Below are 27321 nucleotides of genomic sequence, written 5' to 3' on the forward strand. Positions count from 1 at the left end.
GTCACAGTGGTACCACATAGCCCACCAAGGAGGAAGCTCGGCATGGCGGGCTGCTTGCACAGGGCCTTCCTATGCGAGACCCCTGACATCGTGAAGTCAACAATGTTTGCTGGTTTTATGGTACACAAGTTTAGTTGTTTAACTTCAGGAGGAGTATGAAGTTCTGCTCTGTTATTGAACCCACGATTTGGGGTCAAAGGCAGATGAGATGGCTCATACTTGTTCTGTGTAACACTCGCCCTGCTCTGTGGATTGCCTTGAACACCTCTGCAGCAACAACAGATGTATTATCTCTCTGGAAATTACCTTAGATCTTTACCACAGAGTTAACTGCTAAAATGGTTGTCTTAGAGATCATAAAACAGCTTCACAACTGAATTATCAACTTTGACATTCATTCAATAATAACTGAATTGTTTTTCAAGAACAGAAGAGCCTATAGGACAGTGGGGTTCCCTTGAACCATCTCAAAGCTGAGACAAAGAGCATGGTTTCTGCAAAATGCTGTGCTAATTCCAATGCTCTATTACACTCCATGGCATAGAAATTAACAAGCCAGTATACCTGTTGATATATCACTGACTCTCTACATCTAAAATGTCATTATTTGCCATGGTTAACTATGCTATTACCTAAGTATTTTGGTGGCTCTGAAAGCAGAATGCTTTACAACAGAATACATTTCCATGCATCAACATCCCTTTTAGCTTAAAAGCGCATTGGAGTTTTCAGGTTACAGTACCAGAAATGCTGGTGGTAACATTTCTCAGGCCTCTAGTAATTTTGTCTGTTAGCTTAATCCAGTCATTAATATTGTGATGTCCTTAAAATATTCTGAGTAAACAATATTTGACTATAATTCTAATTTGTTGACAGGAATTATTTTTTTTTGTAAATGATTTAGCCAAAAAATCTGCACTTTCCAAATAGTACTTACGAATTATCTAAATGCTACTACTCTATCTTTCAGAGAGCATCAATACCAAATGCATTTACCACACATGTTAGGAGACCCTTGCCACGTGCGTTTAGAGCAGTGCTCCCTCTGGTCTGGCTCCAAAGTTAAAGCATCTGAAGTGTAAATTGTGTGTGACACAGCCAAGGAAACCCACTTTACTTTAACCTTGTTAATGGTGAGCCAGATGGAACCGCTGAGGCCACCCATTGTTTGGGTTTGCATTTTTGTGTAATGCCATGGTGTAGGTCCATAGGGCCTCATGAATTCCCCTCCTCTGAATATATACTGTGCTGTTAAAGGCACTGAAAGGATCAAGCTCTGCTCTAAGAGCAGCTGGCTTTGTATTTTTTTAATGGTTGTTAGCAGCAGCAGCAGGTCCATTCTACGCCCTGATTCTCCCACCACCCTTCTTAAAATCCTGATCTGTCGGTACTTGAGTGAAACCAAGCCCCAACTCTGTCCTGTGCAGCACATCATACATTATCTCAGGTTCATTCCCCCAAATATTCATCAAAAAGTCTCAGATTCTCCCTCCCTTGCAGCCTCAGACCCTGCCCCAGTGGTTCTTAATCACACATATAATCATCACTGACTTCATCAACAGTCAGGTCATAATTTCTTTCCTATCAAACCCAGGCAACCTGTGCCTGCATAATTTTTGTTACTGATCATCACTTTCTGAAAAATTGGTCAAATTTCCCTGTCTTGACCTATTTTGTGCCTTTAAGATGAAAATGGAAGCAAGAGGAGTTTTGAGTAGACAGTCCACAGCAGACTCCTCAGTCTGAGAAGTAAGGAGAAGTTTGCAAATTGTTACATGCCAAGACCCATCTGTGCAGTGCTCGTGATGTAGAAGATAGTATCTCACTATGATGTGCCATGACGCAGCAACGTCAGACATTTGCTGATGAAAACCTGCAACACACGATGTAACAGAGGTAGTGAAAAACCCACAAGACTATGGCTGGTTGCCTAGTAGGCTTCCAGCTGTGGTGTGAGATACCAGAAGGTGTCAGGTGGCTGGGAAAGGAGAGTACTGTTCTCCCCGTTTACTCCACCTGCGGTGCATCCTGCTCTGACCAGGACAAGAAAAGCACGAAGCCGTCCCTCCAGCCCTTCCTCCCCAATGTGTATGCCATCAGAAAAGCACACTGCACCTCACAAAAATGAGACTGCAGCCAGAAATGACCGAATTGCACCACTGAGCACCAAATAATGTGTCTGCCTCTTTGCAAGAGGACTTTAACATACTGGCCTCTGAAGTCAACGCAGTTAACATAACTTGTGAATGATATTAGAGGGATGTTGTAGACAATTATCTGTTGTTACAGAAAATACACAGAGGCTTTTGCAACACTGGGGCTGATCAGGTTATGAAAAGGGCTGAGAAACCATAATCAATACTTTAGAGCAAATTCCCTGACCTGTTCAAAGTGACTTCCTTTTGCACTCTGCTGGCAGAGTAAGGAAGGAAATCCCCCTACCCGATCCTAAGGTCAGTACCTCATCTGGCTTCAGTGCCTCATTTCATATTCACTGAAATATATTATATAATATATTATATTCCTGCTGTTCCCAGCTGGCCTAATGTGCCTTTGGTTAGAGGAGCCAGGAGGCACCTGAAGCTCAGCAGCACTGAGCCTGCTGTAGCACGACCCAGAGTAGGGAATCAAGGACCTGATTGTTTCTCATCTTTTCTTTCCCCAAGCTGCTCTAGACACCTTCAGGAAGAGTAACTTCCCCTTTCCTACATGCTCCCCAAAAGCAGAAAAATGCCAGCCAAACTCCCTCCTGGGGTTCCCATAACCTGACATAAAAGCTCTGGGCCAGCCATGGCTGGCTACTAAAGGGGAAGACCAATGAACTTGGGGAACCACAGGAAAGACACACTGGAAGGAAAGGCAGGACATGGTAACCTCTACTTTCTCCCCACAGCAAGAAGTTTAAATCCTGTCCCTCACCTCTTTATTTTTTACATAAATAGTTGAGTGCAACTTAGGAAAGTTATTTTTTAACTTGAATAGTTCTTTACTACAGTTGTCCTTAAAGGTTGCCTAGATGCTACGAGGTGGCTCAGTGGGATACGCTGCACAAGGCATGGCAGTTTTATACTCACCAGGTTGTTAAAAACATTTCTAATTCCAAATCACAAATCACAGGGGAGCACAGGAGGTTCAAAACCAAGCAAAGCTCTTGGGCTCGGGCTCAGTAAACTATTTTTTATCCATTTCGAAGTTCATGTGGTAAACCTTATTTTAACTGATAATTTTCCCTTGAGCACTGTAACAGATCCTTTTTGAAGGCCAGATTACCTTTAGTACATTTCCATTGTCTAAGAAAATAATCTAGTTAACAAAATACAAATACTAGGTAAAGCATAATAATAAATGTAAGGCACGATTTGCAATTGATAAACTAACATTGCACTTCACCCACTTTTTCTGATTTTCCCAGATCTTCTCTATTAGTAGAATGCAAGGCTGTCATACATATTTTGAGATCAGACTGGCTTCATTGGCATTGCCTGCAGTTTTTATGTCCTTCTTTCATGAGCACGCTTTAGCTTTAAGTCCATATCCCAAAGCAAAAGCTGTTAATAACCCTGGACTGATGTGACACTTGGTACTTTAGCACCCTGGGATGGAGATTATACGCCCCCCTTGATTTCAGCATGTTAAGCTTCCTCGAAGCTTTGTTTCTTTCAGAGGCAGCTGTCTGCATTTCTATACCTTACCCTGCCTCTTGCCACCAGAGTTAAAATCGCATGTGTATCAGTTAGAAAAAATAGCTGCAAAATTACTTTTCCTATGAAGTCTTGTAGAATGAATTAGTTCAGCTGGTAACTTTCCTCTGATGATGATGACAATTTTAAGATGTCTTACAAATTTTAAGATGTCTTACAAAAAGGGGAGTCATCAATAAATCAGGACTTTAATTGCCAATATCACACTTCTTGTACAAAAAACACTGAATAACATTAATATCACTGTAGAGCTTTATGAGAAATTATTTTTTAAAAATGAACTTTTATTTGTTCGGGGTTGTTTTAAGGTACTTGTTTTGCTTCCTTGGCAACTGAGGGTAATTGAAAGATCTGCAATAAAAACTAGCTTGCTGTCACAACATCGTAAACTAGCATTTTATAACACACTTTTATACCTGATCAGTATTTATGAATGCTTTGAAAACTTACTGATTCCTAACAAAGACTATGAAAATATGTATGTCTGGAAATACCAGGGAATATATGTTTTCCTTTTTTTGGAAGCCTGGAAAACACAACATTGAGTGGATTATATACTGAGTTTCACAAAGTTACGGATACTTATGTGTACTTTTCAGCATTACAGTACTACTAGCTATAAGTGCTGATTTTATATAATCTTTTCTTGCCATTCAGTGAGACAATTCCCTTTGAAGAACTGTCATTAAGAAACCTGAAACATTAACTTCTTGTGTTACACACAAACACTATAATTGATGCATATAGTAAAATCAGATAGAATTCTGCTCCTGTGTATTAAATTTGTTATTTTTTTCCTTGTCACAAAGAAGGCAGGTTATAATTTTTGTACATTTAAGTTCCAAAGTAAAACTTTGAAACTGTAACATAGTTAAGATAATCTGAGTGTGTGAAATAGCAGAACACTATGATAGGAAATGTTAGTTTTAGTACAAATCTAAAATTGTCTTCACATAACTCGCAGCGGTGCAAACTAATGCAACAGAAGCAGAAAAAAATTTAAACAGATTGCTTAGAGGAAGCTGGCGGGGAAGTAAGAGCTGTGATTACACCACACGCTGCACTCCTCCAAGCCTACCACTCACATTTTGCAAGTTTTGAGGAGCAGCTGTTGAAAAGCAGGAAGGGAACTGAGAAATGACCACTGAATACACACTGCTCTGCCATACTGAAATGCCAGACTAGAAGTTAACAGGGAATTAAGCCTGATCACTGCAGCTTTTAAAGGTTGCTTTTCAGCCCCACAGGGATGTTGGGCACAGAGCTGAGGAATGCTGCTCACCTTCCCAGTCAGTTGCCCACTTCCTCCTACAGTACAGTTTAATACACAAGTTAATGGTGTGCTGGCACTAAAGCATCTAAAATAGGCAGGATTTGCTTTTCTGATCCTGTTTGCTTTCTCTGGCCAGGAAAACCACAAGCTGCAGCCCTGATAAAAACATAGACAATCTTTCTTGTGGGGAACTGGTGTGCAGTGGGATCTAGTACTTCAGATCTGTGCAGCAGCCTGACAGGGAAACTCAAATAGAAAAGGCCTTGCCTGGGATGCTCCCCAAACACTCTGCGAGGTGTTCCTGATGCCTGTTTACACCTCTGGCCTTTTGGGGGCCAAACCCAACTCCCCGCTGGGTTTTGTTCTCCTGATGCTTTCCTCCAGTGAACCTTGCCAGCTCTTATATCACTGCCTGCCACCAACGAGGGCAGACCTCGCATCGCTCCTATTACAGGGACCACAAAGTCACTGCTGTGTTGCGGAGAACATCTCTGCCATGCAGAGCAGAAAGCACATGTTTCAAGCCAAGCTGCCCATAGGGTTTCATACTCCAGATAAACCCACCAAATGCAGAGCTGCATCCCCCCACTCTGCCACCACCCTATCCGTTTGATCCTTGGTACCTTCCCCCCACCCCCAGGATTAGTTCCCCTGTTATGGTCCCTGAACTGGCTCTCTGCGGGATTAGATCAGCACCAGCGACCCTGCAGGGAGAGGACAACAGTGGCTGGGGGTGCAGGGGGTGCACAGCAGCAGCCCAGCTCCCGGTAATGTGAAACTGCACCCTGGCAGAGACCTGGCTTACAAAGTCAGGGGCAGCATCCAGTCACAGTTCCCCTACAGGAAAAAAATAATGAATGGGGATTCAACCTGATACCTGGGAGATTCCAGTTTCTTCAGCTTGTACAGCACAGTACAGAAAAATCAACAACAAAAAAACCTAGTATGCTTTATACCTAAAACTAGTGCAGTATTGCTTTCTGAAGTTTACAGTTTTTTCAACTTAATAGTGTCTCTTTAACAAGGAAAAACACCCTGAAAGGCATCATTTGTCAGCCACAAAAAAACAAAAACAAAAACCAAACAAAAAAACCCCAACAAACCAATCAGTTGGATCGTGAAGCACAGCTGTCTGAGTTTTTGGTTGAAGAGTTTTAGGGCAATTGTTGTGGAGTTTTGGCAAGCCTGGACCAAACATAGTTGAACACTAGCTGTGTATCCTCAGGGGATGTCAGTGTGTGATAAGGAAGAGTCCCAAGACCAAGCTAGGTATTAATGGACACAGGCATGAGATACAGAACCAGCTGCTGAAAGTTTATGCTCTTGATAATATGATTTACAAGCACATACAAAGCAAAAAAAAAAAAAAAATCTCAGTATGTTCAATGCCTACACCGACAATAACCTAAGCGTACACATTTACTGCATCTTTAAGAATACCATTATTGACGCAAGAAATTTTAAGGTAGCCCCCAAATCTGAAGGAATCTGTCTTGAATCCCCCCTGAGAAAGGGTATGGCCTGGGGTTGGGCCAAGGCCATCTCTGTACCTTCCCCATATGCTGAATGATACATACCAATCCAATTACACTTGGTAGGTGAACGCTGACCTGACCAGACTGCACACTTCATCTTTCTTCCAGAGAGGCTGTTTTCCTCTGTAGAAAGAGATTGCAGCATAGGCAGAATTAAGTTATTGGCATACTCTGCCAAACAGGTCTCTAGGGCTGCATCTATTACAGCATCCTCAGGAGAACCCTCCTAGCCATGTTGCTTGACCATCTCAGCAGTCTCACCCCGTGGGTGCATTTGGCAGTGTCAGGAACACTGCCTGTCTCAAATACCAGGAGGGGAATTACAGCGAGTGCTGTGCAGCCCATCCTCTCCCAAGAGGGGCCACACCAGGACACCTGAGTCCGCTCATCCACATCCCACACAGCATCAGCAGCAGAACCTCTACCTTCAGGCCACACACATGGCATCCTTCCTCAAATAGCCATGCACAGCTATGAAAAACAGCCTTCTCGCTCCCCAGGGCTACACACCAGCCACAGCACACCTGGAGGGAGCCTGGCACTCGGCACCAAGCCATTCTCCCACCAGACGTCAGCACAACCACAGCTGCGGCACACATCTTCATTTGCGTGGGCTTTCACAGATCATGCACAGCCCAGGCACAGGCACACAGAGTGATGGGGGCCTCTGGGCAGCTACAACCGTGTGAGCACCCAGCCAGCAGAGAGCTGTATTCCCAGCCATACACCCCGGACCACGAGTGCAAAGCACACAGCTACAATCTGTGCAGTTTTCAGTCTCAGTCAGCTCATGGCTGACCCATGGTTGGCACTCCACTTTCTCTGAATCACGTGAAATACACACATTAAAGAAGCATCTCTAACTATTCCTCTCCTTTTCTGGGGGAGGAAAGAGGGGCAAAAGGAAGGTGAAGAGTACAGCCTGCCTAATTTGGGGCATAAATATGCTGAAGACCTGTCCACAGGCACTGGAAGTCATCAGCCCACAGAAAGCATCAGGTTGGAAGCAGCCCTGCCTCTGTCTGCTGTGAACAGATGAGCACTGCCCACGCATCGCTCCTCTTTAATCCAGTGAGGCCCAGTCCCAATAAAGCATATCCAGTGATCCCTTTTACTACATTTCCTCCCCATCTCCAGTTCTCCACACCCCACCTTCACACTTTCACCCTGATTCTGCTTCTAATCATCCCATTTAGCTTTTACATACTTATATGCATGAACCATTTTAGAGGTCACAGCTGGCTACTTCAAGGAAATAAGGATTTTTAAACTGACGAACTGTCGTTTAATAAAGCAGTGCTTTTTTTTTTTTTTAATAATTTGTTTCAAGTCTTTACACATAAAGAAAAAATAAAAGATTCCACAGAGACAGGTTTAACTGAGAACGTGCTTTAAGAAAACAATTTCAAGTTAAATGAAAATGGATTTATATGCCACAGACAAACTGTAGTCCTCTACAGTGTAAGAAAATATGCAAGCTTAAGCAAATTTACTCCCTGCTACCATAGAAAGGGAACATGGTGGTGTCCTGTTCCCAACACAGCATCTCATTATAGCAGCCGGGTGTTTCCACTATAGCGATTAGTGCGCATACAGTGTCACGATTAATTTCCAGTACTAATACCACCTTACAATTAATATACTTTTTCACTTACAGTCTCAACCATAATCTGTAATTCAAGATTTTTTTTCAGGTTTGTGAAAACTCTCAACTGACCTTCTTACACGGGCAAGACCGTAGATGTAAAAGGCGCATGTCGTGACATCGTTATTTCTGTTGTTACCTGGCATACTGAGAGCAAGCTAACACAGCTATATTGGTATAGCTTCATTTTGTCTAATACCTCATACTGCAAAAGGGGAATAATGTAAAACAATGCACTTGAGGATGCACCAGCAGAGAGAACCAGGAGAAAGGAGCATACACTATGGCTGCGCTGACTGCACAGACATAGATGGGGGACTGTTGGCTGGTCAGACAAAGATGTCCTACTAATGCAACACATGCAGCATCTTTTAGAAGAAACCAGCCAACTGCAATAAACTAAACTGGGTTACAAAGCCAGGATTCGCAGTGTTCCACAGCGTCACTACCTGTACTAAGCTCGCCTAGTAGAAGTTTGGAATAGAAAGGGACTATCACTGTCAGCAAAAGAAAGAAGCACTAATCAGTTCCTGTCAGCTTTACCTTGCAACTATAAAAATGTTTGTTTGTTTGTCTTTTCATCCATGAGGTCATCAATATGTACTTTTCATTCTGAACTGATTTCTTACTAAGTCATCTTCCTTTTGATATCCACTTTCTTCAATGCAGCTGAGGCAACCTTTCATAAATCTATTGTGTATACATTTATGCGCATACTGTATATGTGTATACAACACATGTACACAACAGATTTAATAAATTTTTTTGGCTCTTCACATTTAAAGTCAATCTTCTACAAAATGCACCGTAATGTTACACTAGTGTAAAGACAACTTATTCTACCAAATTCAAAAGCTTTCAAATTTGACTCATTCATATTTTATGTAAGAATTAAGCACGAAATGTGGGCCATTAAGAAAAATTATATGTAACAGCTTAGATATATTACGATATACTTCTAAAGATTCTATGGACGGCTATCACCTGAAGTATCTCATAGACATTCATGTTCATCTGACAGCTGGGAACAACTATAACCACTACTCACAAAGAAAACCAACATCCTGCTTTGCTGGCTTCTCATTCAAATCAGCAGCTAAAAAAAGAGCAGGAATACAAAACGCTATAGTTCTTCCAACAAAAAAGGTCACCAATAATCCAGAGTTCTGAAACCGTCTGAACTCGACTGCATTACTACAAAAGGTATTTTCTGGTGAATTCTTATTTTGAAAAGGAGGGGGGCAGTGCAGGCTAAACCCTAGAAAGCAAAGCAGAAGAAATCATGCCTTTATGACAGTTCATGGCAAGGAAGTGACTCAGCTGAGGCAAATTACAGAGTCCATTTGGAGACACTGATTCCAAGAGCACTGGGGGCTGCAGTTACAAACCTGGTGCAGCTGCACTGCCAGAAATTTCAACCTTCACAAGCACATAAGCCTGAAAATACTATTTGCAGTAATTCCGATCAGTTTTGCCTAGCTCTGCAGTAATTTTTTGTTGTGAAAAGAACACGTGCGGTAACTGAGGATATATTCTCCACCTATTTCTCACACATGTCAAGCAAAACCAAAGCAGGGTTTCATCACAAAAAGTCAATTATCATTTCTAAGTCATTCAAAAATTGTATTATTACTTCTTTGAGTTTTGAATTCCCCCCTTCCTCAAACTCAGCAAGCAGTCTATTCTGCCCTGCAAGCTACGGTACACAAAACTTGGAGGCAGTTCTTAGTACATTTAGAACTAATGCAACAATAATTAAGGTATGAAAAACCTCCATCACCCTACTCTCCACTAGAGCAGTTTTCGATCTGTAGATCTTAGGTATCTATAGACTACTTTTAAAGAGTGGGCAAAGGATAGTTAGGAAAAGCAGGCTTGTGGCTAGGATGTTTGAACCATCAAACTTCATGAAACAAGAGGGGACACACATCCAACAAAACCCCTGGGGAGCAGGTCTTCCAGATTAAGAAATGTGTGTGTATCACTGTTCTCTCATAATTCAAATAGCCAAGAAGCACAATTACTATTGTAATTAAAACCAGCAGTGACTTTAAGTATTGTACAGACTAAGAGGGAAACCAATTCTGCATTGAAGAGCTTACTATCTGAACAGAACAGAGGGAAGGTACAGAAAGGGCATAGGTAAACAAGAAAGTTATCTTAAGTCCTGTCAGGAACACTATCTTTGTAGTTGCTTAACTTTTTTCCTTCATTAATTAACAAGTCCTTTGTTCCTTCACAATGATTCCTGTGTTCTCACAAGTGGGTAACCAAAGCCGTTTTGTAAAATGGAATTAGCTCTCCATCCACCGATCCTACCGATTCATTTAACCACAGAGAGGGCTGACAGGCAAGAATCACAAAATGGCCGATCAGAAGCTACCCCATTTTATCCCAAGAATTCAAATGGGGAACAGATCTCCAAGATACAACAGCCTTCAAGGTTGGTCCTGCCCCTTCAAATGCTCCCTGTTTCCCCTGTGCCTGTGGTACCCCTGGAGATGCGAGCCACAGTTGGTTGTGGCAATACCACCGGCATGCCGGGCACCCGGTCATGGCGGCATGGCTGTGGTTGCAGGGCACACGTGGCCACGGCAGCCCTTGCAGCTGGTACAGCTTTCTCCAGCCACCCCAGTGAAATAGCAGGAAGGAAGCAGACCGGTGGCTGCCTTCGTGGGAACGGTCCATGGGCTGCTGCAGTCCACAACAGCTCCTCCTGCTTTCCCTTCTTTTCCTTCCATGAGGGAGGAAGAAATGATGGTGATCATCTTGCTCAATTTCCCCTCAGGTGCAAGTCGGGGCTAAAAGCTACAAAAGGAAGGGTTTAGCCTTTAAAAACAGTGAAGAAAGTTATAAGCTTGCAAAGGGTTTTAAATCTCATATCCTTCACAATCAAAAGAACAATAATGTGTGGAGGTTAGACTGAGGCTTACAGATAGCTGTTTGTTTGAGTTCAGCTTTATTTTATAGTACGTTAATTAGTAGCCATACCTACAGGAGAAGTAACAGAATCCATAGACTGTTAGTTAGAGCCTGAGCTGGGAGATATTAATGACTTTTTTTTTCCTGCTAGGTGGGTTTGCGCACTGAAACACTAGTCTGGCTGTGGCATTTGATACTGAAACCACTTTTATTTGCACTTTAAACAAGCAAGACAAAACTGTGCTTACACAAATCTTTGAACTTGCATAATTTTCAGATGTGGAAAGGTATCTTTTTTTAGATAATATAATCTTTGAAATTGATTGTACAGATGAAAGATGAAGTCCTCGTTCTTTTAAAAACACATACTAATGAATTTCGAACTATGACAGACAAGAACAAACAGTGCTGTTTTCTTTTAAATCAATTTATAATCTATGAAAGAACATTCGTTGGTGACAAGTTTGCATTGGAAAGGCATTCACATTTGAAAAGCTGTAACAAAAAGACATGCTTACAAATATTTTTAAGCATCACAGTCAGGGGATTTCAACATGGGAATAATTTTTCCCATGTACTGAGAGCATCTGTATTTTTCAATGAGAGCGAGGGGTCTTCAGCAGACCACAAGCAAGATTCAGGTTCCACAACACTTACTATTGCCGTTTCTAAGAAATAGAGCTGATTAAGTGCATACAGGCTGTATGATCAGATCCTGAATTATTATCCTAAAAAATGTTGCACAAAAGCATTTAATATACAAAATACATAGCGCTTTTACACTGATCAGGCATTATGTTTCTCCAATAAAGAAATTCTTCAGTGTTAATATCCTCAAATAATATAAATTGCTCGCATCAACAAACACAGTACAATTAGCTTGTTACCCTTAAACTGAGTTTAAAATAAGCAAATTGTTTGATGACTTTGATGTTTTCCACCCAAAATGTGCTGGCTAATTTTTCCATTCCAGTTCCCATTCCAATCTTTTAACTGCCTTAATCTCCTGCCCTCAGATGTTGACCTCCTTAGAACAGAGGTCATAGGTTAGCACAGACAGAACTCAAAAGATCTGGACTATCAATTCATGCCTGAAAGATTTCTCTTCCACAAAAGAACCACTAAAAAAGCAAATTCCAAAATCCAGCTCCACAGGCTGCATAAAATATAAACTTGTTGATATGTTACACTCCTAAATATTCTATAAAGATTGGATCTAAACAGTATGAATTAATTTCTGTAGGATACAAAAATAAATAAAACCAATGGCATCGACATGGAATAATGACTGAACTTCAAAGATAAAAAAGGAAAGCTCTAGACAGGAGAGAATTAAGAGTCGGCATCTTTAACCACAGATACCTATGTTTTAAATGTTTCTAATCTCTACATTCAAAAGTAGCATTTTTCCACATCAGGCATTTTTAAACACTATATTTTCTTGTAAGGGTGAAAGTGCAAGATTAGCTAACTCAGGAGAATGAAACAGCACAAGTTTATACCAATTTTACTGATTATTAATGAGACTACTACCCCATTTTCTTGCCATAATCAGCCATACAACAGATTACTTGCTGCTTGTTTGGTCAATGAGCATACAGCTCTCATTAAAAAAATGCCAGATGTTTCTTTTCTATGCATAAATGAAATGTATAGATTGTAAAGGAGAAAGATAACTTCCTGAGGCTTCATGAGGCTCCAGTGAGTTAGAAATACAGGGGTAACAAGAACGAACAATTTGATAAAATTATTTCTGAGCTCCGAGTAAAATTTGTACATTACACAATATACTTAAGGACAAAAAGTCTACTCCCACATTTAATAACATAAAATTCCATTGAGCTATTTAACAAAAAGTAAATGAAAACACTGTGTTGGGCTTTTTTTGGCTTAGAAGACTAAAGCGATTCGCACATTTAAGTAATTATTAAGAGGAGACATAGGCACATATTCCTAGCATTAATTATATGAGGAGCTAACCATGATTCTTCAAAAATATATCAAAGCACAAAACCATAGAAAAATGAGCGCAATCAACAGAAAATGAATGATTTTTCATATACTTACTAGAAAGAAGTGATATACAACGACTAACTCAAGAAAAAGAATGTAAATACAATTAAACCTTTAAAAAGGTAAGTAAATAGGCTTTTCCTTACATCTGAGCTAGATACAATTTTTAATCCTATTGCCATCTACAGATGATTCCCTCTGACTGATGGCAGAAGCAACGCTGCATAATTTTATAAACAACTCGTCTCATTATACAGACACAGGCTGACACACACTATTGTTTTGTTTTACGTTATTAGTTTAGCACAACAAAAAGGCAGAGCTACTGATTTTAAACACTAGCAAATCTGAAGCTGAATTTGAAACTTTGAACTATTTCAGCTTTTTATATTGGTCAAAAGATATCCATTTATCATCGAGGAAATCAAAGCATTCTGGTTAAACTTCGATGCAAAAGCTGTTGCAACATTAATTGCAGACAATGAAATAAGAGCAGTCTGTGGTTTGCTATTGTTTTCAGAGTTGTCTGAAGTAAATGAAAGGCTTAGCATTTAAACTTTCCAACAGCTAAACGAGTAAAACTCTAAGTAACTTCTAGGCTAAAGAAAGCCATTCAGAACAAGACCAGTGCGATTTAAATAAATTTTTGTACTTTCAGCTATTAATTGTAAAAGCTCTAGTGCCAGCAGACTCAACACCAATAAGATTATAAATGAATGGAGATCAAAGAAAAGAAATTGTTTAGCTCCCTCCCATATTTCATGGTGACCCTTCACAACTCTTTCCTCCTTAACCGTTCCACGGGTCTGTTACTGAGCAAACCCAGCTCCCTCTACTCCATCAATAACTCTGGCCTCGGTTCGCTATTCCTCCAGTTTGCCACAGCCACCTTTGTTCTCTCTTGCACATGTATGTGCAATTTCTTCTGTGAAACCAGACCCTTCACCCTAGTCTTACAGTGTCACAGTATGGTTTCAAAGAAAAAACAGTCCAAATCTGCAAGCCTAGCTGCTAGTCAGAGGAGCATTCAAGCTATTTTCTATCCATTACCTACAAATTCAGCATTCAAAAGAGAAGGAAACAATTTACACTGTGGTAGTAGCCTGTGAACTGACAGGAGTTCTCCTACACAGCCTTTCGTCATTTGCTACATGAAATAGTATCATTATTATATACTACTTCTTTAGCCTACTCAATTCAATGCTTGGACTCACCACTAAGTCCAGCTAAATCTTGAACGCAATATGGAAGTACTGACTTTGGGGCTCTCACTAAGGTATCTTCATGCACTACAAATCCGAATTACTTTGCAGTGGCTCTATGAAATTGCGTGGTTTAATTGGTCTCAATGAAATTCACAGGATTCTGGAGCACAAGAAAAAGAGCCAAAATAATTTTCCAGAGGAGCCTTATGCTAGGTGCTCAATTTGAAATATCAGAGCCCGTAGAGCACTTATTATTTTATAGCACCCAGTATTTTTAGGGCCAAGCTCAAACTGAGCAACTGTTACAGCTGGGAGCATTTTGTGGTTCTGCAAAACAAACTCCAGATATGTCACATTTGTCACCCAGTAAATGAGGAACACACAATAGGATGACTACTACAAAAAGCCCCATTTCAGATCAACCCTCCTACATCTGCTGGAATCACCTAGGTCTTCGCAGGGCTGCAAAAGCAGGAGCTTACATCCCACCGACACTTCAGCCCCTTATGCATTAGAGCTCTTGACTTGCAGCAATCTTTCAAAATGGAGCAAACTTTGATTCAATCCCTGTTTGTGCCTGAGGGGATTCCGGTTTCTCCGCATTCCCCCCTGAACAGTGCTTGAACTACCAACTTTGAGGTGTAATTTGGAGATTGGGAAAACTCTGTACTTCTTATATTGACACCATTTTCAACAGTCTGTCCTCCCCTACCCAAGCCCTTTCCTCCCTCTCCCTTCCTGATCTCCCCCAAGCCTGTGCTTGATTTCACGTTCCTGTTCCTTCCTAATCTTCTCCTTATCTGTGGTCCTTGCAACATCTTCCTGTCACCCTGCTTGAGGGACCATAGACATCACAGGAGCATTTTTATTTGAGCTCCACTGTCTCTTCTCTGAACAGCTTCCCATAACCAGAAGAAGCAACTGCAAAGTCCCACTCAGTCCTACTACTTCTGGATGGAGGATGCCACCTCGCTCTGCAGGGGTGGCTTCAACTGGTACTTTTTTCCCCAAATAAACCTACCCTTCCTGGTGTAAATATGCCCTTGAACCCATGATTTCTTTCAGGACACAGCTTATGTCTTATTACCTGCTTGAGAAGTGCTCTAGCACACTGTAGGTGCACTTGGGGGGGTAAGGGGTGTGCACAGTGGGAATTGCAGTAGCGTACCCACACCACCACTACAGAGCTGATGACTACCTCCATGACACATTCCTCTTATATAACGAGCTGCTGAGCTTCTTGACAAAAATAAGATATTGAAGTAAATTCACATTTTTAAATGATTCATATTTAAGTAGGTTTGATCTTTAAGTGTCAAGGACAGAAACATGAAGCCACAGCTAATAAAAGAAACAGCTGTAGCTATTTGGAATTATATTACTGCACAGACTTTAATTATTTGAAGTTAAAGGGCTCCAGAACTTTTATTCCTTCTGAAGAGCTTCAGATTAATCAACAGCAGTAAATCAAAGGCAACATTTTGGGAATATCTGATTTAGCAGCTATGCTATAATTCAGTTTTCTCCAACTTAGAAATTCTTGGTATCTTTTTCAACAGGCCAAGATATATGGCAAATGTTTCCATCATCTGGAATCACCATTATAATCTTTCCTTAGTGTTACATACTTATTACATGCTTTCAGTACATTTGCTAGGTGATGCTGGAGTGCAACACATCAAGAAAAGCAAGGAAATGCAACTATTTTCCTAAAATAAAAGGGATTTGGAGTGCAACTATTTACACTGAACATTTTTTGTAGTAAAATACAGCACAGACTGTGTGTATCTTTTTAAAAGACAATTCGTCCTGCAAGCAGTTCTGTTCCCAGTTCATTGATAGCTATAGTGTGCCATGTGAGCAAAAAGCAGCACAGTCCATAGTCAGGGTTAACATTGACTTAAAAAGAAATTTCCATGATCAGGGAAATCTTTTCAAATAATGCCCTTCTCCCTACTACTTTCAAAGCACAGGCTTAAGTATTTACTGAGTGGGGCCCTCAAAATATATGCATATTTTGTTTATTTTCGTCTACTTGAAAGTAGTATATTAGTATAGTCATAAGAAATTAAACAGTGAGAGAGAAATTTGAATTAAGGTAGAAGATGCTAGTTATATTAGGAAGATTTTTAGAAACAGAAATAATGTTTTCTAAACTATTGACTGAAATACTTTTAACATACAATCTACTAAAGTTATGCATAATTTCTGTTAAATTGAACAAAGTCCTCAATTCTTTCTTGCTTCTAAATTCCTTCAGATACGGGGAATCAGTACTACAGGTAAGAGTCCAGTATGACCATTAGGCATATTAGTACACCATAGTAAAGGCCTGAATATATGCTGGTACTTTACTGTGAATGAGATAGAGCTCTTCCCTGGATGAAAGTGTGAAATACTCAGACAACATGAGGTCTGGGAAGAGGCCAATTAAAGAAAAAATGCTTTTCTGATTAAAGAAAAATATTCCACATTCAGAAAACATTGTATGTACTTATGAAACCCATCTGCTGTGCAGGGACTGCTTTACTCTACATGAGGCTGCATAAAAATGACGCCTTCCTACTCACTTCATCTGCTCCTTGTACATTTTCAGAATTGTATCTACTTACTTTAGCATCAAATTTGGATTTGTTATTATAAACACTATGAAAAATTTGGGGCCTATCTCTTCTTAACTGTACATGCATACAAATGGATACCAAAGACAACTTTATTCAGGCTTTACTCTGTTCTCAATACAAGCTTGCAATGAAGAAGATTAGGCTTAGATACCACTTAGTGGTACCACTGCCACCAGGTTCCCACCTCTTGCTTTAGCACAGAAATGTGCATTCACTTGAAGCACATGAATAGCCCTATTAGAAGGTACATCTGATGGAAGGGAAGCACATATTTTTGTGTGTTTTGTTGATTTGTACACCTAACTGCAAAGCCCAATTCCTGCTGGCACCCGAGCAAGCAGACTGAAACATTGCATGGTTGTGCAAGTTCATCAGCAACACGGTATCTGAAATAAGCCCTTACTGTTAAGTTGCCTTGTGATGAATTTGGTAGTTAAATTGCGTGCAGCCAGAAAATGGCCTTTCAAAGCAACGATGAATTGACTGTGTCACCACCCAGCACACTACAGTGTTCCTGGGTACCCCAAAATAACTCTGACCTTGGTCTCAGAAGCAGCACAGCTGGTAAGGGATCAAATTAAGCTTTGTAGCCTGCATCTAACTATGGGCACTTGGCTTTGTAAATTAAACAATATTCTCTACATTTAAAATTTGGAATGGGATTTCCTCCGTGTCTTCTGAAAGACAAAATCTTTTATTCTAATATTAAACATATTGTTATGCACCACTGTAACCATTTCTACATCTAGCTCCAACATACTAGTACTGATCCTTCGGCTTGGCATCCTGGATCCCAACTGTTTGAGCTACAGAAACAGGCAGGAAGAGAAACCCATTGTCTTTTGATGAAGGCAACTGCCGATGCTGTGTACTGGATATGGGGGTAGAAGCTAGGCTAGCCATGCCTTGCAGTCTTTTGAGAGGCGAGGCTTTCCTGCTTCTGCTCTTACTCCACTACACCTGGCATTTCCAGAAGACTAAAGTTTAGCTACACCCTGGGCTGGAGATGAAATCATGCCAAATAGCGTATGGTCTACAGATATTGGGCACTATACACACCAAACAGCAGCAGTTGTTTTGCCTTTCCTCCCTTAAGCCACCTTCCTTTCATCTTTTGGTGAAGAAAATACATGATCATGGAGATCTGATGCTGTTCCCATCAGGCTGGACAGAGCAAGTCCTGGAAGCACACTGTGTGTTTGGTATGCAGGAAGACTGTGGCTGCTGAGCTCCCTTTAACACAGATGGATGATGTAGAGATTTTAACAAGTGCTGTCTAATGAATATATGCAGGAACACTTTTCAGAGGCTTTTAACTTAGACCTGGATGGGTCTGCACAAAGATGAGGAAAGATTAACCCTAGAGATCCATCTCCAACCCAGCTTTCAAGCCTCTGATCCACAGCACCGAGTGGCAGCTACTTTTAAAAGTTACCAGTTTTTTAACTCTATTAATAAAGCCATCTCAGTTTTATCCCACTCTTGGAAAAACCTGAACTGTTGCTAAACCTTCCAAAAAGTTGTCAGACTGAAAAAAAGAGCATGTATGGAAAACTTTGTCCCTAATGATTGCAGTCCAGCAAAGATATAACCTTCTTAAAGTACTGGAATAATGCAAAGCTCTCAGGCTTTTCGTTTTTTTCTTTTCCTTTTTTTTTTTTAATCTAGAAGCATTCGCTGCTCCTCTTACAAGCAGTGCATACTAGTCTAGTGGCTTATTATGGCACAGTCAGCAAATATCAATAATAAGATCATGTAAGAAAGCACATCTCAGAATGGTGTTTATCCCCTTTCCTATCTTACTGTCTTGTCTGCCAATTATTAACTATATAAACTTCGCCACAAATAATCTCAAATTTTGCTTTAGGATCCAAGAGGAAGTTGCATCCAGCAATTCAGGTACATAACACATTATCTATTTGTCTTTTGCATAGTAGGTGTTGATACTGAAGAAATGCCTAAACCAGTAACTGCCAGAGATGGAAAGCTATACCTTCCTATTTCTTACAGTCTCTCCTTAAATACGTGCTCCTGTTGGAAAGAAGATATCAGGCCAGAGGGACCTCATTTCACATGGCCGTTTTCATGTAAGAGAACAAAACTAAGGTGGTCTTTGCAGTCCATAAGCCTAAAGAGGGGTCTCAAACATCACTGGAAAGAGGAACCAAACACCCAACAGAATCACTGTGAAGAAGGGAAAAAGTAAACAGCCAAGAAAATGCCCTACACTTGAAAAATGGGAAAAGCAAGAATGAAAACTGGAAAGAAAGAAATTCTTACTATCTAAAACCAGGTGAAAGAGAGTCAGGGAGGAGGAAGAGGCATTCACTTTTAATTTCAACACCACCCTCGCGAGAAAGGTCCTTTTGCAAGGCTGTATTTCTGAGAAATCTGTGTTAAAGTCATGCAACTTCTGCATTACTGTCTGCCAGCTTCCTCTTTAGAAAACAGCAGAATTGTGAACACGATCTAGTCCTGGAGTGGAACAGGAAAATTCAAGCTCTTTGACAGTGATGTGCTGACACCATTTTGTGCCAAAGGCTACAGCTCTCTGAACTTTTAATCTGTTTCTCTGGATGGCTGGGTGCTCTTGCTATGTCTGCCCCCCTGTCTTGCATCGGTGCTTCAAAGGACCTGCCCAAAACGGGTCCCTGGGGTTGGCTGAGGGCAGGAATGGATGTGTCCCTGTGGCGTAGCTGTGTGCAGTGACCACCAGCCTGGCCTTGCCTCCCAGCTCTTGGGTGAAGGGATTCTGATGGACTTTCCCCATTCGCCTCGGCCTCATCCTTCTGCTAAGCACAGTTCTCATGAGCTTTTCCCATTTCAGTACTAGTTCAGGGCTGTCCTTCACAGCCCATACCACCCCCATTACTCACGTCTCCTTCACAAAAAAATCTGCTCGTTTCGAGCCGTAGGAGGCTTTTCTATGAAAATTAAATTATACACTTGAGCGTGATTCAGTCAGTAGAGATGGAACTGATATAATTTCAAGTTTGAAGTGACTTTGTATCATGTAACTTTTCTGTCCTAAACTAGCTCTCCTTGTCCTGCTAACTTTGATTCCAATGCCTTCCGCAGCACTCCACCGTGCCATCATTTCTACCTGTATCACACCTGCTCAGCGGCTGTTTGTGCAGATCATAAGCTTTTAAAGACAAATTTTAAGATGTTATTATAGCCTGACTTTGGATGATCTGCAGAATGTCTTCAGATATTAAATCCATTTTCTGTCTGACTCAGACACAAACTAAGTTAAAGTGACAGTTCATCAGGGAAGTATTTTATTTTTTAATTACAGCACCCCCTTCCCACACCCAAGTGGCTGTATTTCAACCTGTGGTTTAGAAGTACGTTTTTCTTCACTTGAAAATTACACTTTTGGTCATGTCTAGGAGTCACTGACAAACACAATTTATTACATCTTAACACAAAAACATCTCCTTTTCTAGTTGTCTCTCCTTTGTGGATATCTACATTGGAAAAATGGTTTTGAAGTGTTTCGTTGATGCTGCAGTGCTCATTACTATTTAGCCAATGGAGAAATACATGGCTATTTCACTAGCCATATTCCCAGAACATAATTCAGCATCACCATTTATTTAGTGGCAACACTTCATTAAGCTCCCTCAATTCAGCAGCTCCCAACTCTCTACCTCAGTTTACTTGCAGCGCTGTGCTGTAAACCAAGTAAGTGAAATGTTTCATGTAAAACCCAAAATCTCACAACACATTACTTATTTATTACATGTTTAAATCCAAACCACTTACTGATACAGATCACCCGTGCTAGAAAGCCTCCCTACCACAAGCGTGATGTTAGTAGAGGGTAGCGTAGGACTGAAATGTCATAAATTAGAATTGGGAGATGGAGCTATACCCTTAATTATTTCTTCCTTGTCCCTTCCTTCTTGCTTTATTTTATTGCTTCCATTTTGGAGTAAATACTTCAAAACCAAAAAAAGAAAAAACCAAGTTGTCATGCTCCCCATCCCCCTTGAAATGTTCCACATGAAGCAAGTGCCAAGTCGAGCAGATACAGAACTACAGACATTCTGATGAAAAAGTATCCAACTTTGAGCTTCTACTAGGAATATTTACAGATACTGGAAAGTACCTCCAGGTCCCAAAGATACCTCTAGCTTCTAGTCCTGTGAGCATCATACATCTTCTTTGTTAATATTGTGCCAAAGGTCTGTGGGTGAAATTTATTTAAATGTACACTGCACTAAAGAATATTTTCCCACCTATATAAATTTATAAAAAATAATATTAAATAAAAAATTACAACTGATAAAATGGTCCTTTACTGGGTTTCATTTTAGGTCACATACAAACACTGGGAGTGTTTGGCTTTTTTTTTTTTTTTTTTTTTTAAAAAAAAAGGCATATTTTTTCCCTTCCTTTTTCCTCCTCTAAGCTTTATTCTGAGACAGTAGGCTAGGTTCTGATTATTCTACTCTAAATCAAGATTTCACAGACATTTCTACAAGTTACTGAGCAGGTGATTAAGGTGTGAATTCAGAGTTCTTTATCTTTTCTGCATCAGCTCCCTGCGGTCATTCCTGGAGAGCAGCACAACATGCTTTTGTGTCAGCTGACTGTCAAAGCTGAGCAAAACACATTGTGTTCAGCATGTGTTTGGAGTTCCTATGAAGGGAGCCATGACCTGCCACAGTGTAACACATTGCAAATCCATCCACTGGCTTACTTGGGTAGAGATCAGCCCCACAAGCTGCCACTGTGCATCTCTGCCATAAAACACCACTTCTGAACCCAGCACTTCTCAGATGCAAATCCCAGCTGAGTCTCATTTAGAAACCTCCCCTCTAGCCCAGATGACTCTAGACACTGTGAAAAAAAAATATACGTAAGATGGATGGATATTACAATAACTTAAAGTCTGGGAACCTAAAGCCTGCAGGCTCCTTATAGCCACAGCTTTACTTCGCATGGACCACAAAAGACTTTCCCTTCCTAGTACTGGCATGTGCTAGCGTGCCGGCTGAGAAAGATGCCAAAGTGGCCAGTATCACCAACAGCAATTACAAAGCCTTCCCACACATGTTATAAAGTTAATGTGGCCTACAGTAACGCTGAAGGGGAAATATTATCATAGCAAGGTCCCCACAGCAGCAACACTCTGCAAGTTACGGAGCCTCTGAGTCTATTGTGGAAGCACCACAGAAAAATGAAAAAGCACCAATATTTGGTAACCTAGGTGTTATGACCTGTTCCACCACCCCCTTCCAACCCCGCACATATTGCTGCTTTTCCTCACCTTTGCCATCTCTAACTGTCAGTCTTCACTTCTGCCTTAAATCCCGCCTACACCATTAATAGTCATGGAATCCATTCAAATGGTATCCATTCAGAAACATGCAGTGAGGCTCGGCCCTCACTCTGTTAAACTGATAGCATAGAAAAGAGATAAACACAAGAATGTGGAATTAGATTTCCTAAATGGAGACAGTTCTCAGTACAACAGCAATCTTTAAGAAATTTTCCACTACACATGTTGGAGATGCACTTCCTATTGGCTAGGCGTTCAATCAAAACTAATTTTCCTTCAAGCAGAGACACTGCTCCTCACTGAGTGACAGTGTCTATGCTACTTCAGACATTTCAAATTTCAGACTCTTTTTGGTGTCTCCTGACTTAAGCATAAGAATTTTGAGACAGAAGTGGGTTTTTGCCCACGTTTTCATATTCAAATTAATTCAATTTAATTATGTGGGGTTTTTTTAAGGCAAGTGAACATGAAAGTGTACATTCTCTCATGGATCACCCCTCTGTACTGTTTTTCAGGGTATATCTGTTCCAATTTTTTCTATGCTTTAGCTATGAAAAAACGTCATTGAAAGATTCACTTCACCTAACTTTAGACACTTGTAAGGGAAGTACATTGGAGCTAGGCTCCTTTTGTAGTCCCTGAAGAGAAAAAGCCACAAGGCAAGATTCACCCCCTGTATTTTAGATGCTTCCCTAGAATGAATTGTGTTCTGAAAGTACTGCTTCCTCTGCATCGACTATACTGTGCACTATAGATATCTACATTTGTTCAAATCCCCGTCTCCTTAAATATGTAGTTTTTCCTTGTTTACTTACAACCTGTCCATTTGAATTTCAAGGTTTTTGAAGCAAGGACCATATTCCTTCATAATACATGTGCAACAAACAGGACAACAGTATCATAACTGCATGACTGTGGCCTTTATTTGCTGCCATAGTATGAAACATCAATAACAATGGTAATCCTAATACCCTAAACAGATTAGTAATTACAGTCCATGGAAAACCAATGGTTTAAATAAGAACTATATTGGAAGCCTAGCTCAAAAAAAAAAAAAAAAGGAAAAAAAAAAAAAAAGGAAAAAAAAAAAAAGGAAAAAAAGATTTTTTACAGTCATTGCATGCACCACAACTCTGAAAGGCCAGATATGGTGAGCAATCAAAAAGAAACCTTTGTCCATCTTACAAAGTCTCTCCTTGTTGTGGTTATGGACTCTGATCTGTTACAGCAGCAATAAATTTTGTTCATGGCCTTTAGCTTTTACAAAGAAGGTGAAAGAGGGACAACTATCATGTTGTCTCCAGTCCTAAATTAAAAAAAAAAGAAAAAGAAAAAAGAGAAGGAAACAAGAAAAAAAGAAGCCTTTTAACAGAGGTTGGGACAAGCGGAGTTCATCTGTAGCCAGCAAAGGCTTCTGATCCCCAGTTTCTCAAAGCTGGGCTACACTGCCTTTCCAGGTGACGCCCTCTTTCCCAAGCTACTCTGCTTCAGAATGGAAGAGAGCCACCTCTCAGTCATGCCATACCTCAAATACTGCAGGCAAAACTTGGCTGTGTGGATGTTCTTACTAGGATCCTTCACAAACTATATATTCCCCTTGATCTCAGCCATTACAGCTATGGGGCTGGGCAACGCCATCAGGAAAAATGGGAGATTCAACTATACAAGAGCTTGGACAGAAAGGCTGTCCTCAGGAAACTAGGTGCAGGTGGCTTCATAGGATTACAGAACTTCTTCAAGCCATCAGAGGCAGAAAGCAAAGTAAAACAGTGCAAGTCAGACTGCTGCACTTGTGTATGAAGAAGTGCAGCTCTTGAAACTAACCTGGAATTTGTAAAACGTTATTACAACAGTTCTTCAGACCACCAGGCATTAAAACCTTTGGGAAGACTTTATACTCTGTTCACTAAGTAAAAATGTAATTAATCAAATTATGTACATCACAACCCTGACCCATACTTTCTTCTGTATAAAACTAGTGATGCACAGTTTAAAACCCCACTGCACACAATAGACTCTTTAGCATGAACAATTCTCACCTAAACATGACGTTATTTCACCTGTACTCAGACTGACCTCTCCTCTCAGTCTAATAGCAATATTTTCAAAATAATATTACATTCCTTTGCAGGCTCCCTCTAATTCAATAAAACCTTCTCAAGTGAAGCCAGTCAAGTGGGTGATTTATGTAGTTGTATAGATACAGCTCAGTAAGTTTAATCAAATTACTAGGCCACATGTAAAAGCCAAATTTACATAGAAGGGTTTCCTTTCACAAATGAATAAATGCTGAAAACACAATTTCAATAAAAACTTGCAAAGAAAAAAGTAGGGGGGAATAGCAAAGTAAGGTAATTACCTATCTCCCTTTGGTTTTCTTTTTTGTACTGTCTTCCCTTTGGGTCGTCTTTCACTTCCTAAACAGGGGCTCCCACCAGGGCCTGTTACCCGTATTGATTCAAGGCCTTTGGAAGATTTCTTAAAAGTAAATTCCACTGGTTCTCCTTCTTTTAGGCTTCTAAATCCTTCCATGTAAAGCTTGCTCTGTAAATAGGAAAAATACTCTTGGTTACCATTGCCTTAAAAACAATATTTACATTCATAATCAACAGGACAAAGTATCCTGTCTACTATCCTAGAATACATACAGGTTAAATAACAGGTTCCTCTGCATGAGCTATAGCAGATGATACTATAAATTATAGTCTTGGATACACTGAAAACACTAAACAAGCCACAAGAAGCTATTTTCAGTATCAGCAAAACTGAAATAACATTTTCCTTTTCTGTGATATATGCTATAGATGTAAGAAGCAGAGAAAATGCTGTATTCTTAAAACCCCTGTCTAACAGGCATCGGGAACTGAAAAGGCTTTTTTAACAAAACGGAAAGAGAGCAAACATTCACTTCAGAGCTAATTAGTTTATGATCAGAATTATCATAATTCGTATTCCTTATATCTAGGACATGGCTCTGCTGCTCTGAAAATGAATCACAGATACAACGAACACGAGAGGCAGGAGGAAGGCACTCTGAACAAAGTCCACTGGAATGGGCAATTCAAATATACTTGGTGAGCTGCTAAATTTCTGTTCACTAGCCCAAGAATCTTATCTAGTTAGCATGATTTAGGTATGGATTTGTATTTTCATTCACAGAAAAGGAAATAATTATCATCGTGGCAAGTGAAATAAATACTGATAAATCTTTTGGTATTACACTGTAGCAGCAAAATCTTGGATAAGCTGAAGTCAACAGGAGCTTACCACTGATTTTGATGCAATGAAAATTTTCATCTCAAATCCTAATAAATTACATACAATCGCAAGGCTACATCTGAGGACAAATCTGATGAATCAAACTCAAATAAAATCATCATCAAGTTAAGTGAGACAATTTTTTTTAGGGGGGGGAAGATAAAATGATAACACACTGGTTATACTAAATGTTTATTTTAGAAGTTACACATTACATGAATGAGATTAATTTGACTCAGATAATATTATAAAATCTGTCAATTTCCAAACACTTGTAGCTTTTGCAGGAGAGTTACAAAACACGTTTTTTTCCTTTGCTCATGAACTCTTCACAGCAAAGAGAAAACCGTATCCTGACTGATTCTTACTCCACTCTCTAGCATTTACCTGGCCAAACCATGGAGTCAAGAAAGGAATTGTATGTGCCATTCAGCTCAGTCACATCTCAAAAACAGCCAAGCAGGGCATCTACTACCCCACAGGTGCAACTAGGGAATGTGTTCAAGTCAGATGGCAATCCTGTATTCATGTTATGGGTATGGGAGGTCTGCAGCACCAAGACACTATTTTAGCAGAGCACGAGAACTGACACCTACAGAGTTCATAGTTCATACACAAAGAGGGAGCTGGTCTCTTAACAAGGATGCATAGAGAACAGGACAGGAGGCAACAGGCCCGAGCTGCTTCAGAGGAAACTCCATCCAGACATAAGGAGAAGTTGCTCACTATGAGAAGAATTAAACAGAGAGGCCCAGAGAAGTAGTATCATTCCCTTTGCTGGAAATAGCCAAGACTCAGCTTAACAAGGCACTGAATAACCTTACCCAAGGCCCTACTTTCAGCAAAAGGTTGGACCAGATGATCTGAAGAGGTCCCTTCCAACCTAGACTTTTCTGTGATTCAGATATCTTAATCTGGAGCCAGTGAGACTGGAAAACAGGATTTCAGTTCCTGGTTCTGCAGCTGGTACCTTGGGAAGACTGTGTCGCTTAACTTCACCCTGTCTTTCTAAAGAGGGACACCACTGCAAAGTCCGTTTCCCACAGCACTAATAGACTAAGTTAAAAATTATAAAATAATTGTGAAAATGTATTTTAATGAAACTATGTGAAAGGACATACAGCTTTGCTTCCATAAACGCCAAGTACCAGATCAGCTGAGTTCTCACAGTCTACTCAGCAGCAACCACTCATAGCGCAACAAGACACTACCAAAACCAGTTTGACTGATGGACTTAGTTGCTTATAGTTTTTCCAGGAGTCAAAAGTAAGCAAGAATGCCACTCCACTGGTTAGGACAAAGGCTGTTTTTGCTTATCCAGTTGTGCAGCTCTAGGACACATGGATCTTCTACCAAATGTCATAACAATGTGAAGAACGAGACAAATAGTTGACTTTCTAGGTGAGAAGTTGAGCGCTATTTAAAAAGGAGGGGAAGGCGGTATGGTGAGGGGTCACACATGAAAGAAGAAATATATAATATCTGTTCCCCAAATCATAAATTTGGCTGGTTTTTGAAATGAAAATATACGGTATGACAAAGGAAATACAGAAATTTTCTCACTAATACAACTGGAAGACAGTAATTCTACATAAACCAATGAAACAAACCACCCAGGAAGGCAGTATTATTTCAAACCCTTCACTTTGAAATGTCTGCATAGGAGTAAAGGGATCTTCATCACAATGAAGAAACACCCAAGTTCAGAATATGCCTAAAGAAGACACCACCACTTATCAACTGAAACAGCAGACTCTGCCTGTGGCATGAATCCATCCCTAGGTGCATCCTCACCTCTTCAGTCTTCAGCAGCCACCAGGGAAAATCTTGTTAATAGGAAAGAACTTTACATGTA

The 27321-nt window shown here is 40.3% G+C and overlaps 1 protein-coding gene across 3 annotated transcripts in view; it reads right to left on the reverse strand.

Moving 5' to 3' along the window:
• The window catches only part of LIN28B (lin-28 homolog B), a gene marked incomplete at both ends in the record, with an annotated part of 87939 nt that overhangs the window by 15309 nt on the left and 45309 nt on the right, over positions 1-27321 (reverse strand). For all 3 annotated transcript variants that reach the window (XM_082481243.1, XM_082481241.1, XM_082481242.1), the window contains one exon: positions 24568-24752. In XM_082481243.1, the coding sequence (XP_082337369.1) occupies positions 24568-24752 (185 nt within the window). The remainder of the gene's footprint in view (positions 1-24567; positions 24753-27321) is intronic.

Source organism: Vanellus vanellus (genome assembly GCF_965231255.1).
Source record: "Vanellus vanellus genome assembly, chromosome: 3".
NCBI lineage: Eukaryota > Metazoa > Chordata > Aves > Charadriiformes > Charadriidae > Vanellus > Vanellus vanellus.